At 38.3% G+C, this 18,684-nt stretch overlaps 1 protein-coding gene across 1 annotated transcript in view; it reads right to left on the bottom strand.

Annotated features, from left to right (window-relative positions):
- Window positions 1-18,684, bottom strand: part of ABI2 (abl interactor 2) — a 200,066-nt gene that overhangs the window by 16,547 nt on the left and 164,835 nt on the right. The window contains 3 exon segments of the mRNA XM_077154784.1: window positions 9,683-9,794; window positions 9,796-9,857; window positions 14,516-14,602. Coding sequence (XP_077010899.1) covers window positions 9,683-9,794; window positions 9,796-9,857; window positions 14,516-14,602 — 261 coding nt within the window.

Here is an 18,684-nt window from a genome sequence, read left to right as displayed (position 1 = left end):
ATTCAATTTCTTTACTTGTGATTGGTTTGTTGAGGTTGTCTATTCAATGTTGGTTGTTCATACCTTTCTAGGAAGTTCTCCATTTCATGTACATTGTCTAGTTTATTAGATAAAGTTGTTCACAGTATCCTCTCATTAACACCTTCATTTCTGTGGGGTCAGCGGTTATGACTCCTTCCATTTCTGATTTTATTTAGTTGCATTCTCTCTCTTCTTTTTGTCAACCTTGCTAAGGGTCCCTCAATCTTATTGATTTTCTCATAAAACCAATTTCTGGTTTTGTTGATTTTCTCGATTGTTTTCATGTTCTCAATTTCATTTATTTCTGCTCTAATCTTCATTATTTCTTTCCATTTGCTTGCTTTGGGGTTAGCTTGCTGTTCTTTCTCTAGTTCTTCCAAGTGGACAGTTAATTCCTCGATTTTTGATCTTTCTTCTTTTTTGATATAGGCATTTAGGGCAATAAATTTTCCTCCTAGCACTGCGTTTGCTACATCCCATAAATTTTGATATGTTGTGTTTTCATTTTCATTTGCCTTGAGATATTTACTGATTTCTCTTGTAATTTCTTCCATGACACATTGGTTGTTTAAGAGTGGGTTGTTGAGCCTCCATATATTTGTGAATTTTCTGACCCTCTGCCAGCTGGAATGAGTTCCAGTTTCATTCTTTTATGATTGAGGAAAGTGTGTCTGTACAATTTCAATCTTTTTAAATTTACTGAGACTTGCTCTGTGACCCAGCATATGGTCTATCCTTGAGAATGATCCATAAGCACTTGAGAAAAAGGTGTATCCTGCTGTTGTGGGGTGTAATGTTCTATAAATGTCTGTTAAGTTCATTTATTGCATTACTCAAATTCTCTGTTTCTTTATTGATCCTCTGTCTAGATGTTCTGTCCATTGATGAGAGTGGGGAATCGAAGTCTCCACCTCTTACAGTAGATGTGTCTATTTCTCTTTTCAGTGTTTTCAGTGTTTGCATCATTTATTTTGGAGCACTCTGGCTTGATGCATAAATATTTATGATTGTTTTGTCTTCTTGTTGAATAGTTCCTTTTATTAATACATAGTGTCCTTCTTTTAATTGTTTTACATTTGAAGCCTCATTTGTTGGATATTAGTATAGCTACTCCTGCTCTTTTCTGATTATTGCTTGCATGAAATATCTTTTCCCAACCTTTCACTTTCAACCTATGTTCATCCTTGGGTTTAAGATGCATCTCCTGTAGACAGCATATAGATGGGTCTTGTTTTTTAATCCATTTTGCCAGTCTATGTCTTGTGATTGGGGACTTTAATTCATAAATATTTAGTGTTATTTCTGTAAGGGCAGTATTATCTTCTGCCATTTTGCCTTTTGTATTTTATATGTCATATCTAATTTTTCCTCTTTTTACCTCTAATAATAGCCTTCATTTCTACATTCTTCTCCACACCTCTCTCTCCTGTCTTTTCCTATTTGTCTCAAATGCTCCCGTTAGTATTTCTTGCAGAGCTGGTCTCTTGGTCACAAATTCTCTCAGTGATTTTTGTCTGAAAATGTTTTAATTTCCCCCTCATTTTTAAAGGACAATTTTGCTGAATATAGAATTCTTGCTTGGCAGATTTTCTCTTTTAGAATCTTAAATATATCATACCACTTTCTTCTAGCCTCCATGGCTTCTACTGAGAAATCTACACATAGTCTTATTGGGCTTCCTTTGTATGTGATGCATTCCTTTTCTCTTGCTGCTTTCAAAATTCTCTTTCTCTTTGACATCTGACAGTCTGATTAGTAAGTGTCTTGGAGTATGTCTTTTTGGATCTATTCTCTTTGGGGTACGCTACACTTCTTGGATCTCTAATTTTAAGTCTTTCATTGGGGAATTTTCAGTGATAATTTCCTCCGTTAGTTTTTCTCCTCCTTTTCCCTTCTCTTCTTTTCCACAACATGTATATTCGTGCACTTCATGTGGTCACTTGATTCCCTAAGTCCCTGCTCATATTTTTCCATTTTTTTCCCTATATTTTCTTCTGTTTTTTGGATTTCAGATGTCCCATCCTCCAGTTCACTAGTCCTGTCTTCTGCCTCTTGAAATCTAACATTGTAGGTTTCCTTTTTTTTTTTTTTCATCTCTTCTACTGTGCCTTTTATTCCCATAAATTCTGTGGTTTGTTTTTCTAGACTTTCAATTTCTTCTTTTTATTCATTCCTTGCCTTCTTTATATTCTCCCTCAGTTCATTGGTTTGATTTTTTATATGATTTTCCATGTCTGTTTGAACATCCTAAATTAACTGTTTCAACTCCTGTATCTCATTTGAACTGTTGATTTGTACCTTTGACTAGGCCATATCTTCAGTTTTCCTAGTATGATTCATTATTTTTTGCTGGCATCTAGACATTTAATTTCCTTAATTCATTCTGGAGATTTTTTTTCACTTTTTTGCCAAGGATTTTCTTGCTCGATGACTTTGTTGTTCTTTGACATTCAGTTCAGCTTATCCTAGACCTCTAGCTTAGGTTTTGTTTAACAGATCAGAATTTTTCAGTTCTTGTATTCTTGTTTCTTGCCCTGCCCATATGGTGCCTTTTTTCCTTCCTTAGGAGGGTCTACTTAGGTATTATAGACCCCAGACTGATTTGTTTCAGACCAGACTGGCCTCCTCTCAGGAGGAAAGAGTCACCTGCATCAGTTTTCCCTGAGGATGAGACCCAGCAGGTTGAAAGACTTTCCTATGAAGCCTCTAGGTTGTATGTTTTTCCTATCCTGCCCAGTATGTGCTGCTTGTCTGTCTTGGGTCCCTCATAAACTGACCAATACCTTTAACTTCAGAAGACTCTCCCTGCTGGGGTGTGGTCAAGACAGAAGAGAGGGTGTAGTCTGGCTTTAATCACTTCAGTTTTCTAGACCCTGAGGTGTGAATTCCTTGAGGGAGGGATTCCACCTGAGCTGGGCCCTACCCCTCTCCTGGGGAAGACGCAGCCTCCCAGGATTACTTCCTTTTTCCTGACCAGCCTCATTGTCTCTCAGACAAGCTTAATTCCACTCTTGCCTAGGGCAATTGGAGCCTGAGAAACCTTGCAGGTGTATGCAAAGAGCAGTCAAACTGTAGAAACACAGCCAGGAAAAAGAAAAGAAAAAAAATCCTTTTCAGAGCAAGACCCCCACCCCCACCCCATTCCTCAGGTTTGCCAATCAAGAGCTTAAGTTGGAAGGTTGCAATATGTATCTCCAGGTCCTATGTGCCCCTTCCTTCAGGGCCCAGACCTTTTCAAATATTTTGTGCTGTTCAATCTGGGAAAACCTCTGTGTTTTTTTTTTTTTTTCCTTTTTCTTTTTCCATCAGCCCTGCCCCCTCTGTGCCGGGGCAAAAACCAGCAACCTTAGCTTTTACTAGAGGTTCAGCTGAGCTAGGGGGGTTACTTTAAGTTTTAAGAATTTGTTAATTGACTAAGCTCAGCCCCTTGCTGTTAGTAAAGTCTCTTTCCTTTCCGCTCTGGGAAGCAGCCTGTGGGTGAAGTTTGCCGGTCTCTGCAGCTTGGGGGATTCACGGTTCTAGGTGGGATCGCAGCTGGTCCAGCTTGTCCAGACTGGTGTATCAGTCACTGTTGTGGCCCCAGCAGTTGTTCTGTGCTGTTTCTGGCTCTTTACTAGCTGCTTTGGAGGATGAACTAAATTCCACACCTCAATAAGCTGTCATCTTGGACCTCCTCCCCAGGAAAGGATTTTAACACTCTTCTCCTAGAACCGGACAGAACCATCCTTATGCAGGACCTCAGCTACTTCAAACAAAGCTTCTCTCAATGGTCCCTGAAGTCTAGTCTATCATAAGACATTTCTTTGACTTAAAACATTGAAGGCACCCCTCTCTGGTCCTCTTCTTCACTCCTCCTCTCCAGCACATACAGCCAGCCAGAATGTACTACTTTTCTACAACAATATGAAGTAATTTCCTAGGATACAAGCTCTTTGGCAACTGTGGGGATGCATGAATCTGAATTTCATAGGGCAAGCCACAAAGTGGCAACTCCAATGGAGGTCTCTGACGAATTCCTCAGGAGAGGCTGGCTGGCTGAAATAGAGATGAAAGTTATTTCTTTCTTTTATCACACTGCTTCTTAACAATTTGATTGTGATATTCCCTGGCATAGTTTTCTTTATGTTTCTTCTAATTGGGCTTCAATGAACTTCTTTGATCTCTGTGTTTATAGTTTGTGTGGCATGCAGATTCTAAAATGGTCTCAATGATCTCTGCCTCATGATATTCAAGCTCCTGTATAATGTATGCCCCCTGAGTGCAAGCTATTGGCTTGCTTTTTTTTTAAAAACATGATTTTATTAGCATACCATACAGCCCATCCAAAGTGTACAATTAATGGCTCTCAGTACAAGCACAGAGATGGGTTCACATTGCCACAATACATTTCTGAAAAATTTCATAGCTCCAAAACAAAACAAAACAAAACCCACGACCTTTATACGCTTTGCACTTGTTTGAAAGGACTTATGTACCCTAGAAAAGTCATGCTTTAATCCTAATCCAATCTTGTGGGAGCAACCATTTCTTTTAAACCTTATTTAGCACTATGTGTTGGGAACCTGATTAGATTATCACCATGGAGATTTGTCTCCACCCATTCCAGGTGGGTCTTAATTAGTTAACTGGAATCCTATAAAAGAAGAAGTATTTTAGAGAACACCGTAGAAAGACATAGTTACAAGAAGCAGATAGTCTACCAGCTAGCAAACTTTGGAGATGAAGAAGGAAAACATCTCCTGGGTAGCTTCCTGAAATAGGAAGCCAGGAGAGAAATCTAGCAGATGACACCGTGTTTGCCATGTGTCTTTCCAGAAAGAGAAACCCTGACCATGTTCCATGTGCCTTCTCACTTGAGAGAGAAACCCTGAACTTCATTGGCCTTCTTGAATTAAGGTTATCTTTCCCTGGATGCCTTCTATAGGCTTGCTTTAATTGGGACATTTTTGTGGCCTTAGAACTATAAACTTGTAATTTATTAAATTCTCTTTTTTAAAAGCCATTCTGTTTGTGGTATATTGTATTCCAGCAGCTAGCAAACTAGAACACCTTTCTATTAATGACACTTAGCTTCAGTGGGGTACTTTTGTTAAAACTGATGCAAGAACATTAAGATATTACTGCTAACTACTGTCTACAGTTTGCATTAGGTGCATTTTTTCTCCCAAATACCATTCTACTACAAATATCTTAAAATTGTGACATACTTTGTTCTAATTCATGGAAGAACATTCTTGTATTTGTACTGTTAACCACTGTCATCATCCACAACAGGGTTCACTATGTTATACAGTCCCATATTTCATCCTCTAGTTTTCCTTCTAGTCACATACACGACTCCAAACTTCCCCTTTCAACCACACACAATTCAGCACTGTTATATACACACGATAATGTGCTATCATCACCTCTATCCATTTCCAAACATTTCCAATCAACATTAAAAAAATCTGCATAAATTACACATCAGCTCCCCAATCTCTATCCTCATTTTATCTCCTGGTAACCTATATTCTAGATATGAATTTCATAAGTTTGCTCATTACATTTAGTGCACATTAGTGAGATCATACCACATTTGTCCTTTTATGTCTGGCTTATTACACTCAACATAATGTCCTCCAGGTTCATCCATGTAGTTGCATGAATTAGAACTGCATTCTTTCTTACAGCTGAATAACATTCCACTGTATATATATACCACATTTTGTTTATCCATTCACCAGCTGATGGACACTTGGTTGCTTCCATCTTCTATGGCAACTGTGAATAATGTTGCTATGAACATTGGTGTGCAAATGTCTGTTCATGTCTGTACCTTGCTTTTAATGAACAGTGTATGGCAAAACTGAACGGATACTACTTCGAGGATTAGGTGACAAAAATAGGTGATTTCTATCTAGTCTGTGTTCTCTTTCTGGCTCTTCTCACTTGCTCACCCTGATGAAGCAAGCTGTCATATGGTAAGTTGCCCTATGGAGATACCTATTTGTCAAAGTCCTGAAGGCATCCTCTGGCCAACAGTCAGTAATGGAAACTCATGTTATGAATTCAACAAGTCATGAAGAACTAAATCCTGCCAATGATCATGTAAATGAACTGAGAAATGAAATCTTCACAAGCCTTGAGATGATTGCACCCTCAGATGATACCTTGCTTGCAGCCAAGTGATAGTCCCTGAGCCAAAGGACCCAGGTAAGCTGGGCAAAGAAACTGTGAGATAATAAATATTCATTGTTTTAAACCACTAAATTTTGGAATAATTTGCTAGGCAGCAATAGGTAATATAGTGTTCTTTTTTTTTTTTTTAAATCAAATTTGGAAACATTTTGGCCATTATTACTTCAAATGTTTTTCGTCTACTTTTCCTTCTGGGGATTCCAATTACATGCGTTAAGCCTACTTGATAATGCCCTACAGGTTACTGATACTGATCTTTTTATTTTTGGTTTTTTCCTTCACTCCCTTGGCTTTTTTCTCTGTGCCTTATTTTGGATAGTTTCTATTGCCATGTCTTCAAATGCACTATTTTTTTGTTCTTCAGATATATTTTTGCCTTTTTTTTTTTTCCTTTGTGCATGGGGAGGCACTGGGAATTGAACCCAGGTCTTGGGCATGGCAGGCAAGAACTCTGCCGCTGAGCCACTGTCGCACTGCCCTCTTCAGATATATTTTTACCTCCAGAAATTACACATAGGTTTCACACTCTATTCTTAAACATGTATTTCACTTGACGCTGTGCTCATGTTTCCCTTTACCTACTTGAACATATATGACAAGTTTATATTAGCTATACAACATCTTTGCTTAATAATTTCATTATCTCATCATTTCTGGATCTGTTTCTATTGGCTGATTTTTCCTTTTAGCTTTGAGACATATTTTTTCCTGCTTCTTTATGTGCCTAGTAATTTTATTAGATGTCAGACACTGTGAATTTTCTTTTGGGGGGCACTGGATTTTGTTGATTCCTTTGAATCACATTAGATTTTGTGCTGATGCTAAGTTATGTTACTTGAAATCAGTTGAGGTTTGCGCTTAAGTTTTTGTTAAGGTAGTCCAAAGCTACTTTCAGTCTGCAGTTAATGTCACCCCATTACTAAGGAGATACTATTCTGAGGCCTCTTCCCAATGCCCTATGTATTATAATATTACAAGGTCTCTCCATTATGGCATGTTCATGAACAGGAACTATTCTCAGGCCTGTGCTATTTACAAGAATTTTTCTTCCTACTCCTTTCTGGTCGTTCTTTCACCAATCTCAGATAGTTTCTTAACACACATGTACAGATCAGTAAGCCACCAAAGGCTTAACGGGACCTCTCTGCAGATCTTCATAGCTCACTCTTTGTGTAGTAGTGCTCTCTCCTCCTTGGTTTTCCCAAACTTTGATCTCTATCATCTCTATTTCTAGGCTCAGTTTGGGTTCTACTGCCCTGCACAGTGGCCTGGAAACTGCAGCTAAGTAACAAGCTAGGGCAATCAAAGGCTCTTCCTTTGATTGATGATGATCTTCTCTCCAGGGTCATAATCTGCTGCTGCCTGTCATCCAGTGTCTGAAAAACCATTATTTTGTAGAATTTTTCCAGATTCTTAACAGGTAATTACTGTTACTCTATCTTGGCCAGAAGTGGAAGTCCATTATTTTATTAATAAAAGCTCCTCAACTGATTCTAATGAGTGGTCAGTTAAGATCCAGCACATTAGTGGCTTCAGTTTCCTTAACAGAAAATTTCTGTCAAGACAGTACATTTTTTTCTAAGCTGTTTAGTCCTGAGGAGATAAGGGAGCTTATATTAAATCATGGTTGGCTAATCATTATTCAGAGAAGCTGTCTACTAAAAGAAATTCATAATACTGCTTTGCAAAGGAACTAAGAAAGCATTTTTTCGAAGAAAGTTTCATATAGAAATACTTAAGCTGAAGTACCCTGATAATAAGATGCCTCAAAACAATGTTTTAAAACATGGGGGTAGGGTGGTACAACAGTGATTCATGGCAGAATTCTTGCTTGCCACGCTGGAGACCTGGGTTCAATTCCCAGAGCCTGTTCATGCCAAAAAAACAAACAAAAATAATGCAGGGGTAGGCCCTACGTGGGACATGACATCCAGGGTGAAACTCTCCCTGGTGGTATGGGAGATGACTCCGGCCCTGGCACCATGGGATCAACAATGCCATCCTGACTATAAGGGGGAAAAGAAGCATAACTAAGTTCAAATAGAGTTGAGAGGCTACTCTAGAGGTCACTCTTATACAAGTTTCAGTTAAACATTTCTACCTATCATAACTTACTAAATTCCAACCAAAACCATTCAGGACAATTGTAAAGAACACCTAGGGCAATATATGAGATTCTACAAAGGTTTCAAGTACTAGGGTAACTTTCCAGAAACCTACACCCTCCAGATGGGTCCCTTGACCAGCTAAGTCCTGAAACCTAGAGGAGCCAGACTCTCCAGAACATCAGCTAGTTCTATCTCCCTACCCCATATTACTGACAGCCCTTTCCAACATGAAAAAGTTAGAATGGGCATAGCCCAAGTACCCTTAAAGAGTGGGATAGAAAGATCAAAGGTGATGATGGAGTTATACCAAGAAGGCAGGGTTTAAAAAATGAGGACGATTGCTGAATCATTATATCGATATTTCTTTTAGTCTCTAGCACCTCAGAGCAGCTAGAAGTAAAAACCTAAAATTCTGGAACTGTAACTATACCAATTCTGAAATATTTTCTACAATTGTTGTGCTGTGCTTTGAAATTTATCGCTTTTTTTGGTATGTATGTTATTTTTCACAAAAAAAAGGGGAAAAAAGTCGATTGTGAGGATAAAAAAATATTTATTCCTTCTAGCTTCCAATGTTCTGGAGTAGCTGAAAGAAAAATCTGAGATGATGGTATGGTAGCCCATGAAAAACTCTGGGATCTGTCCTGTTCACTACTTTTTGAAGAGTTCTTTGAAAACTATTGCTTTTTTCTTTCTTTGCTTTGTATATATGTTATATTATAAAACAAAAAAAGTTGAAAAAAAAACCATGGGGGTAGGAATAATTAACAATCTAAAAATACAGAAAAATAATCCTCTTACTAAAGCATTCCAAAGGAAAGAGAAAAGCCCTCTTTTGTGATTTTGTCTTATAGAAACCATTCATAAAAAACATGCTCATGCTTTTTTGTATATGCTATATTTCACAATAAAAGTTAAAAAAGCAAGTTCAATAGGAAGAATAGATAACTATCAATAAAAAATTAGTCAAATGTTCAGAGAATTGGGTGGGCCGCGGTGGCTCAGCGGGCAAAGTGCTTGCCTGCTATGCCGGAGGACCTCGGTTCGATTCCCGGCCCCAGCCCATGTAACAAAAACGGAGAAACAGAATACAATAAAACAAGAAAATGTTTAAAAATGTTTCCCTTTCTTCCTTCCTTCCTTCCTTCTATCCTTCCTTCCTTCTCTCTGTCTTTCCTTTAAAAAAAAAAAAAAATGTTCAGAGAATTTTACTAGTGTGACTTTCAAAATCATATGAACCATGAAAACTAAATTAGTAAGAGTGTACAGATAATATAAATAAAAAAATTTTTAGGAAAAGATAAACAAGATTCTCTTTTGTACCAGCAGATTTCATTTCTATGTATCTCTCAAGTTAGCTCTCTGGAACTTACCCTTTTCCAAGTAAGACCTTGGAGCCCACGGAGGGTCCTCTTCAGCATAAGGATCACTATACTCAACTACAGCTGCTTCCTCGTCTTCATAATCTTCTGGAGGAGGGGGGGGGAGGGGGAGATTCATCAAAGACTGTTTCTTCCACAGGTGGTGGTGGAGGTGGTGTATCTGAAACTAAGAATACATCAAGCTGACAACAAAACTATATATTTCATAAAGTTCCTATCCTAGCATCTATGTTCTTGAGACATAAACCTGGACTTGAAAATAATAATCTCTTGAAAAATAACGAGAGGGCAAAAGAAATCGCCCTAACAACTATAATGTTCCAAATCATCAAGCATGACTTTCTCTCTTCTTGGGTTAGTGCTTATTCTGAATAAAGTTTAGCCAAAATAATTATTATTAACTGAGCCCCTAGAACCTTTTATGCTAATACACAATCCTCTTTTTCAAGGAAACGTTTCAGTACAACAGAATTTGGCTTTATACTACTATATTCAAGGAGGAATGGTTATCAGAAATATAATTTGGACATTTACAACCATATTTCGTTTACAATGAATTATAACTCCAGTGAATATTCAAGTTCTGATGATCTGCTACCTGCCTCTCAATGAACTCTAAAAACAATAGCATTTTGCCAAATGGGGTGGGGAGATCATGAAGTTTAAGTAACTTTACCTAAAAAGGATTTTTTTTTGTTTTGTTTTTTTAAACAAAATTTCAACTAATTCAGACTAATTTGTGATCCAGAATTTCATCAGGTTGAATGTCCAAGTGTACTTACTGTCATAAAAAGCATACTTACTGTCATAATATTTAAAATGTCTCCTTCTAGAGCTCTGCTTCCACAGCTCAGATGGCATACAGTAACATCTAAAAGTGTATTTCCAAACTTGGAGGACTGAAAGCTTTCAAAATGCTTCATGCATTCCTGAACACAGCTCAGAATAACCTGAGTAAACCTGTATTTATCAGCTGCCCAGTTTTACCAAATGACACTAACTCCTATTTATGAGGTACCAGTATTGTTTCAGTGAAATTTTGGGGGGTTATCCTGTTTATTTTCTATCCTTTTAAATTTGAGCTTGCTGATTAAATTAAATGTATTTTAGAAAACTGTGGATACCTAGTGAAATGAGTCATATCAACATCAAACTCTGTCCAGCATCAGTAGTATCTTTACCACCTCCTGTGCCACCCTGTACTTATCAACTTTAGTCTTAAAGGGTTTCTAATAAACAAAGGATACATATTTTTGAAATTATGTATGAAAATTTTTGAAAAATTATGGGATGAAAAATAACAATATAGTCTATTTGTATTTATAAAGTAAAGAGTTTGACTTTAAACAACTACACACAGATTCAAAGAACTCTGTCTTTCAAAACAATCACCTTGAAAAATTACACTACAAAGATGCTGCCATTGGTCACGTTTATCTTTTCTTATAATTGCCTCAAAGCTAGTTTCATAATTCTGACAACACAAGCACCATTCTTAATTTCTTCAATACAAGCACCATTTTTGAGGACTAAAAATGTTCCAAGTACTAAGCTAGCACTACGTAATACATTATTTCATTTAATTTTTACAACCTTGGGATGCAGTGTTTAGTTTTGTTTTTGCTTAGAGATAGCTGATTGTTTAATAACTAATCAACCTATTATGTTCCAGGCATTGTGTTAAAAGGATGCAGCGTTTTTAATTCCCACTTTACGAATGCAGAAACTGGTTTTCCAAGGTAAATAAATACAAGAGCAGGAATTTGAATTCTAATGCCTGTGATCTTAACAATTACACTAAAGTGGGATGAGATGAATTCAATAATGTTAAAGTCGTGTTTCAGTATAATTCATTCAGCATATATCAATAGGGAGCCTACTATAGCTAGGTACTATGCTCATCATCAGTAGTAGAGCACTGGGCACAATTCATGGAGACAAAGATAACCAAATATTTATTTAAAATTAAGTGGAGTAAGTACTTAAAGTATGTTGGGAGCACATTGGGGACCAAATGTCTTATATAAGTCAGAAAGGCTCCCTGAGACCTGAAGAATGAGTAAGAGTCAGTAGCCAGGGGGTGGGGTAGAGTGGCTATTTCATATATCACATAAAGAAAAAAACAAGTGCAAACGTAAGAAAGCAGGAACCCTTCAAAGAAGTAACCAAAATTCATTGTGGAGAAAGTAAAGGTTTGAAGGAAGAGACACGAGGAGGCTGGATAGGATTAAGCAGAACCTAGGACAAGAAGGGCCTTGCAACAGTTTGGACTCTATACAAAGAGCAGTGCGAATCCACAGAAGGATTTTAAGGAGAAAAATAGGGTCTAGCTACACTGCTTAGCCCGGTACAACCAGTTCTCTATAAAAGATTACAAATAATTCCAGAAGTCTTCAAAAAATCAAACAATGTAGAGTACATATTTGCTACCACTGTGTACTTCAGAATAATGTACCTAAAAAGCTCTGAAGATAATTAAAAAAAACAGGTTTATATTTTTTAAAGGTGAATGTTTTGAAGAAGACATTCATTCAAATGTGTAAGTCCTGCTATGTCTGTAAAATCAGTCATAGCATACCTCATACAGTTTATTTTACACATTTTTTGAGAAATGTTTGTGAAACTGGGAAATGATAAAGAAGGACTACATCACCAAAAGGCAATCAATTGTGATAGGGTAGTAGTGTTAGCAACTGACTTTTTAAAATACAGGTAGTATTGCTACAATGTTGTTTTACAATCACTTAAAACATTGTCTTGGATTTACGTGACATTAATTCTTAAATATGCTTCAATAACATTAAACTAAAACAGTACTTTTTTGGGGTCTATTCACAAAAAATCTTGATGTTTCTATTAACTTTATAACTTTCCCTAATAGCTAGTTTGAACTAATGACATTCTGATTCCTAATCCTGTTCAACTTTGAAATATAGTGTTTTTTCACAATAAAAATAACCTTTTAGTTCCTATGCAAACGCTCCTGTTTTATTGATGGATTAGGCTTCAACCTAATGTTCAAGATCTGGCCTTTACTCCAGAAGGTGCTCAGAACCATCATATAAGAGAACATGCAGTAATAACTGATCACGAACCTTCTCCAAGATGAACACTCATCATAGTAGTGAAAACAGAAAAAAACTGCTGGGGTATTATTTATGTGACTACCTTCTCCAAACAATGTGATTAAATTGGATTTGCGGTGGGAGAAAATTTCCTTTTTACTGATAACAATGCTTGAGTTTCTACCTTATAGAGCATTAATTCTGTTCAGAATAGAAGAACCAGCACTAGAGAGTCCTTCAATTTCGCTACCCTGATTAAATCCTTTTTTTTTTTTTCTGTTTGGTCCAGCTTACTCTATTTAGATATAGGAGAAAATAAAAAAAGAGTAGGACCTTCTAATTCACAAACTTGGCAAAGGGTCAGACTATGGCTCTACTGGGCACATGCTGAACAAGTTGAACCAAGCCATCTTCTCCCTGAGTTGGTATGGGTCACATTCAAGCCAAAAGAACAATAGGACCTCCCACAGCATAACCTAAAAGCATACGAAATCTATGTAGATATATAAATATTTTTAAACAGCTCTTAAATTCAACAGAACATCTTAAGAAATCACAGTGTGGTAAGCATTAGAGGTGCTCATGGGGTACTTCCCAATATACAGAAATAAATAAATAAAACAGACTTTTTTCAGAAATCAGTAAATAGAAATGTAAAGGCAAACTGAAAGAGACAATATGAATAGAGCCCAGTTAAAATATAAATGCATCTAAAGAACATGTTGGTCAAAAGGGGCATTTAATCAGCTAGCACCAAAAAAGGGACCAAGGGTGTCTACTTCCTGTCAAACACTTTTCTAAGTGCTAGGGAAACAGTCATTGAACAAAACAGGCAAGATTCCCTGCTCTAATAGAGCTTACATTCTAGTTCAGGCCATGCCCATTTCTGAAGGAGCCTGTCCCTAAGCAAAACAATAGACTGTAGATATTTTTATTCCCTTGGTGAGCCATCCTTGCTATGAGATGGATAATAATGGGCTACCTCAACCTGATGACATTAAATATATGTAATACCCCATGTTCAAATTCCATATCCATCAAGAGATCTTCTGATTATGTGTGGCTCCTTGTGTACACTGCACCCAAGAAAAGAATTCATATACCATTCAGACAAAGTTCTGGTGACTGTGCCAGCAATTCCTCACTGAACATTAATTAATACAGGTCTCCTGACTGATAAACATTAATCTCCTGAGCCTCCTTTATGCTTCCTAAGAGAAAGCTCAAGGTGCCAATAAAATTAATTAGATAAGCTTGCCTGGCTGATCACCAGATCCAAAGTAAATCCATTGCCAATTTATGAGGCCACTTAGGAGACAGAGTGGCAGGCTGGTGGTCCTCTGGAACCTACTAATATGGCATGGCCATTTTCACTCCTGGAATCACGGGACTGGAGGAAGATTCTGAGGCTATCCACAATACTCCTACAATCTCAGTAATAGGAAACTAACTACTGCTTATCTGGGAAACTCTGAGAAAAAGATAGGAGAGCTAGTGATTAAAGAATACACCTTCAGTTAGATGTGATCTTTTTCTAACATATGCCTTATAATTTATTTGTCTTTATCTTCACTACTAGGTTTTAGGCTATTTGAAAATAAAGAAGTTCATCTTAATTATTTTATAAACCCACTAGCCACTTATAGCATGTCTTTTTCATAATACTCAAATATATAAGGATCAGTGAATGAATGACTACTCAGCCAATGACATTTATGCCTATAATCTGATCTACAGCATAAAGAAGACATAAACTTACTATTTTCTTGGACTCTGGCCACAAATCCCATTAAAGGTAACTGAGGAGTTACCTGTAGGATGGAGGGAGGAGGAGGAGCAAGAGATACTGCAAAAACAAAAAAAAGTGTGGAGGGTAAGGGGTAAGGGCAAGTTACATTAAAAGGAAAGGATAATACAATAAAACAAACATAAGGAGGGAAATCACTGTTCAGTAACATTTTATAAGCTATCTTACGGACCCCCTTTGAGGGATAATTTATTAAAACACAAAACAAAATACTAAGGGAGTTTTCAGGAAGTTTTAAAAATTATACCAAGAGGCACCTAACATACACACAGATCTACTCTATTATATAATATCAATTCTTTTTATATAAATGACATGTTTTCTCAAAGAATTACTTTCCCCAGATTACAATGAATGGTTCAGTTCTCTGAATTTTACCAGGCAGGTAATGAGTTTAAATGCTTATCCATACCAGGAGAAAAAAATATTATATCCCCACATCCTAAATTTTTACTTTTCATTAATTAACAGGCAGATTCACTGGTTTGTTATTCATTAATTGAACAAATATTTATTGATTTCCTACTAAGTGACAAGCACTCTGCTAGGAGCCTAATATCAAAACCATTCTCTCAGAGCCAGGGACTGTGTCACTAATGACTATTTCATAATCACAGCATGGGTATACCACCTGCTCCAGCCTCTTCGACTCTGCAGAAAAATGCTGGCCTCACTCAAATCCTACTTTCTCCTTCTCAAGGTGTCTTTTCTTCTATCTCAAACATCTGGCACAGCGTCTAGCATTAGCAAACCACTGACACTTATTTAATGTAGAAATATACAAACAAGTCTGATACTTGCCAAATAATTTCCTGTGATTAAGCTACAGTTACAGTTTCAGTAAAAATGGATAGAAAGTATGGTATGCATCTTCTTATAAAGAAAGAACACCTTTAATTAGCTGCAAATTAGAGTTGTAATTAATGAAACTAAAAAGATGAATAAGAATCTTTAATCTCCAGGAGAGCACATTATTCCAGTTGGGGAAAAAAAAATAACCTCAGATCAACCACATTTTTAGCAGTTCTCCAGAGATGGTGATGAGGAATGCTGCACAGATGTCTCTAAGCAGGTAACTGAAAAAGTAGCTCACCAGGAAGACAAGGGTAGAGAAAGATAATCAAGCTAAGAGAACTAAGTAAGAGCAAAGATTTACAGGTATAAAAAACACAACCAATTCACAGAACTGGGAATATTTCCTTATGGCTAGCCTAAGGTTCCCCAAAGAGAAACTAAAAAAATCTAGAAAGATGAGTGGGTAGATATGAAATAGTACCTTACATGCCAGGAGAAAGAGTGATTAGTGGAAAGACAATAGACTTTAAAGTCACCCAGTCTCAAATTCCTGGTTCCCAGAGGGGAAAGGAAAGAGACTTTACTAACAGCAAGGGACTGAGCTCAACCAAGTTCCAATTGTGGAATTAACAAATTCTGACTAATAAAAATAGGCCCCTGACTCAACTAAACCTTGAATGAAAGATAAAATTACTAGCTTTTGCCCCGGTGCAGAGCGGGCAGGGCTGATGGGGAGAAAAAAACAAAACAAAACAAAACAGGGGTTATTTGGATCAGACAGCACAAAATACTTGAAAAGTTCTGGACCATAAAAATATATATATAGGAACAGGGGTCCTGCTCTGTAAAGGATTTTTTTCTTTGTTTCTTACACTTAAAACTGCTCTCAAGCTCCAACTGCCCCAGGCAAAGGCAGAATGAAGCTTGTCTGAGAGAAAAAGAGGCTGGTCACGGGAAAGAAGGTAATTCACTGGAGGCTGTGCCTTCCCCTGGAGAGGGGTAGAGCCCAGCTCAGGTGGAATTCCTCCTTTAAGGAATTCAGACCACAGGGACTGGAAAACTGAAGCGATTAAAACCAGTCTACAACCTCTCCTGTCTCAACCACACCCCCGGCAGGAAGAGTCTGCTGAAGTTAAAGGTAATGCATCCTTTTATGCTGGTGGGACCTGCAGGCAGACCAGTGCTACATCTGGGTGGGATAGGAAACATACAGAGTCTAGAGGCTTCATAGGAAAGACTGTCAACCTGCTGGGTGTCACCCTCAGGGAAAACTGATGCAGGTGACTCTTTCCTCCTTAAAGGAAGCCAGTCTGGTCTGGGAAAATCTGATGGGGGTCTATAATACCCTATAAGTGGACCCTCTCAAGAAATTAAAAAAAAAAAAAAAAGGCATCATACAGACAGGGCAAGAAACAAGAAAACAAGAACTGAAAAACTGTGATCCATTAAACACAATCTATGCTACAAGTCTAGAATAACCTGAACTGAATGTCAAAGAACAGATAGAGAACAAAGCTATCCAGCAAGAAAATCCTAGGTAGAAGAGTGAAAAGAATTTCCAGAATAAACTAATTAAGGAAATTAAATGCCAAGATGCCAGCAAAAATAATGAATCATACTAGGAAAATTGAAGATATGACCCAGTCAAAGGAACAAACCAACAATGTGAATGACATACAGGACTTGACAAAATTAATTAACAGGTCAAGCAGACATGGAAAATCTCATTAAAAATCAAATCAACAAATTGAGGGAGGATATAAAGAAAGCAAGGGATGACAAAAAGAAGAAGTCAAAAGTCTAAAAAACAAATCACAGAATTTATGAGAATAAAAGGCACAGCAGAAGACATGAAAAAAACAATGGAAACCTACAGTGTTAGATTTCAAGGGGCAGAGGACAGTACTAGTGAACTGGAGGATGGGACATCTGAAATCCAGCAAGCAAAAGAAAATATGAGCAGGGACTCAGGGAATTGAATGACACCATGAAGCACATGCATATATGTGTTGCGGGTGTCCCAGAAGGAGAAGAGAAAGGAAAAGGAGGAGAAAGACTAATGGAGGAAATTATCACTGAAAATTTCCCAACTCTTATGAAAGACTTAAAATTACACATCCAGGCCTTCTCCCCTCTTCCCCCTCCTGCTCCGGCGGCTCTCCAACCACCACGGTGCCCTCTTCCACCTTCACCGGCTCCTCCGCCACCAGCCTCGACACCCTTGCTGCGCTCACCTTTCCTCCTCCAGAACAGCTACTGGGGCAGTGGAGACAATACAGAGCAGCTCCCGGAGCCATGACGGAGATCAAAGGGACAGCGTACCCCATCCTGGAACGGCTGACTGTCTGGGAGAACCAGCTCCGGTGAGAAAACCGAGGGATGCAGGCTTTCCTGGGTGGGACGGCAAGTGGCCGGAGTCCCTCCCTTCCTCCTTCCCAGGCCAATTGGCAGAATTGGGCAGGCGGTCCCTTCAGGCCGCGGCGGCTGGTGTTCCCACCACGCGAGGCCCCCCGGACCAACTGAAAGTGTTGGGTCAGAAATCCCCAGACTGTGGAGAACGGTGACCAGGGGGTCCCTTCCAAACACGTGACTCCCTGGTCCGCCTGGGAACAGTGCACTCTCCTGGGCTGCGACAGCTGGTGCCCTTCCACCACGCTTGGCGCCCCGGGCCGACTAGGAAATTTGGTCGGGCGCTCTCACGTGCTGTGGCGGCCGGCGACCCTCCCCGCGTTCGGACCCCCGGGCCGGCTGGCACTCTTCCAAGACGCTTCGGCTGCCAAACCTGCCCTACGGCGAGAGTTTTCCAGAGTTAAAGGACCCACAGCAACTTTTACTGGTGGATCCCGTAGACAAACGTGTGCCATGAGCGCCACCTACGGGGCAGGATAAGAAAAACAGAACCCAGAGATTTCACAGAAAAATCTTACAACCTGTGGGGTCCAACACTTAGGGAAATCTGACTAAATGCCCAGACGCCAGCAGAAGATAACGGATCACGCTCAGAAAATTGAAAATATGGCCCAGTCAAAGGAACAAAGTAAGAGTTCAAATGAGATACAGGAGCTGAAACAACTAATGCTGAATATACGAACAGAAATGGAAAACCTCTTCAAAAACGAAATCGATAAATTGAGGGAGGACATGAAGAAGACATGAGCTGAACATAAAGAAGAAATAGAAAAACTGAAAAAACAAATCACAGAACTTATGGAAGTGAAGGATAAAGTAGAAAAGATGGAAAAAACAATGGATAACTACAATGATAGATTTAAAGAGACAGAAGATAGAATTAGTGATTTGGAGGATGCAACATCTGAATCCCAAAA

The sequence above is a fragment of the Tamandua tetradactyla genome, chromosome 3 (assembly GCF_023851605.1).
Source record: "Tamandua tetradactyla isolate mTamTet1 chromosome 3, mTamTet1.pri, whole genome shotgun sequence".
NCBI classification, from domain to species: Eukaryota; Metazoa; Chordata; class Mammalia; order Pilosa; family Myrmecophagidae; genus Tamandua; species Tamandua tetradactyla.
Note: the sequence above shows the minus strand (reverse complement) of the source record. Positions and strands in the feature narration are given on the sequence as shown.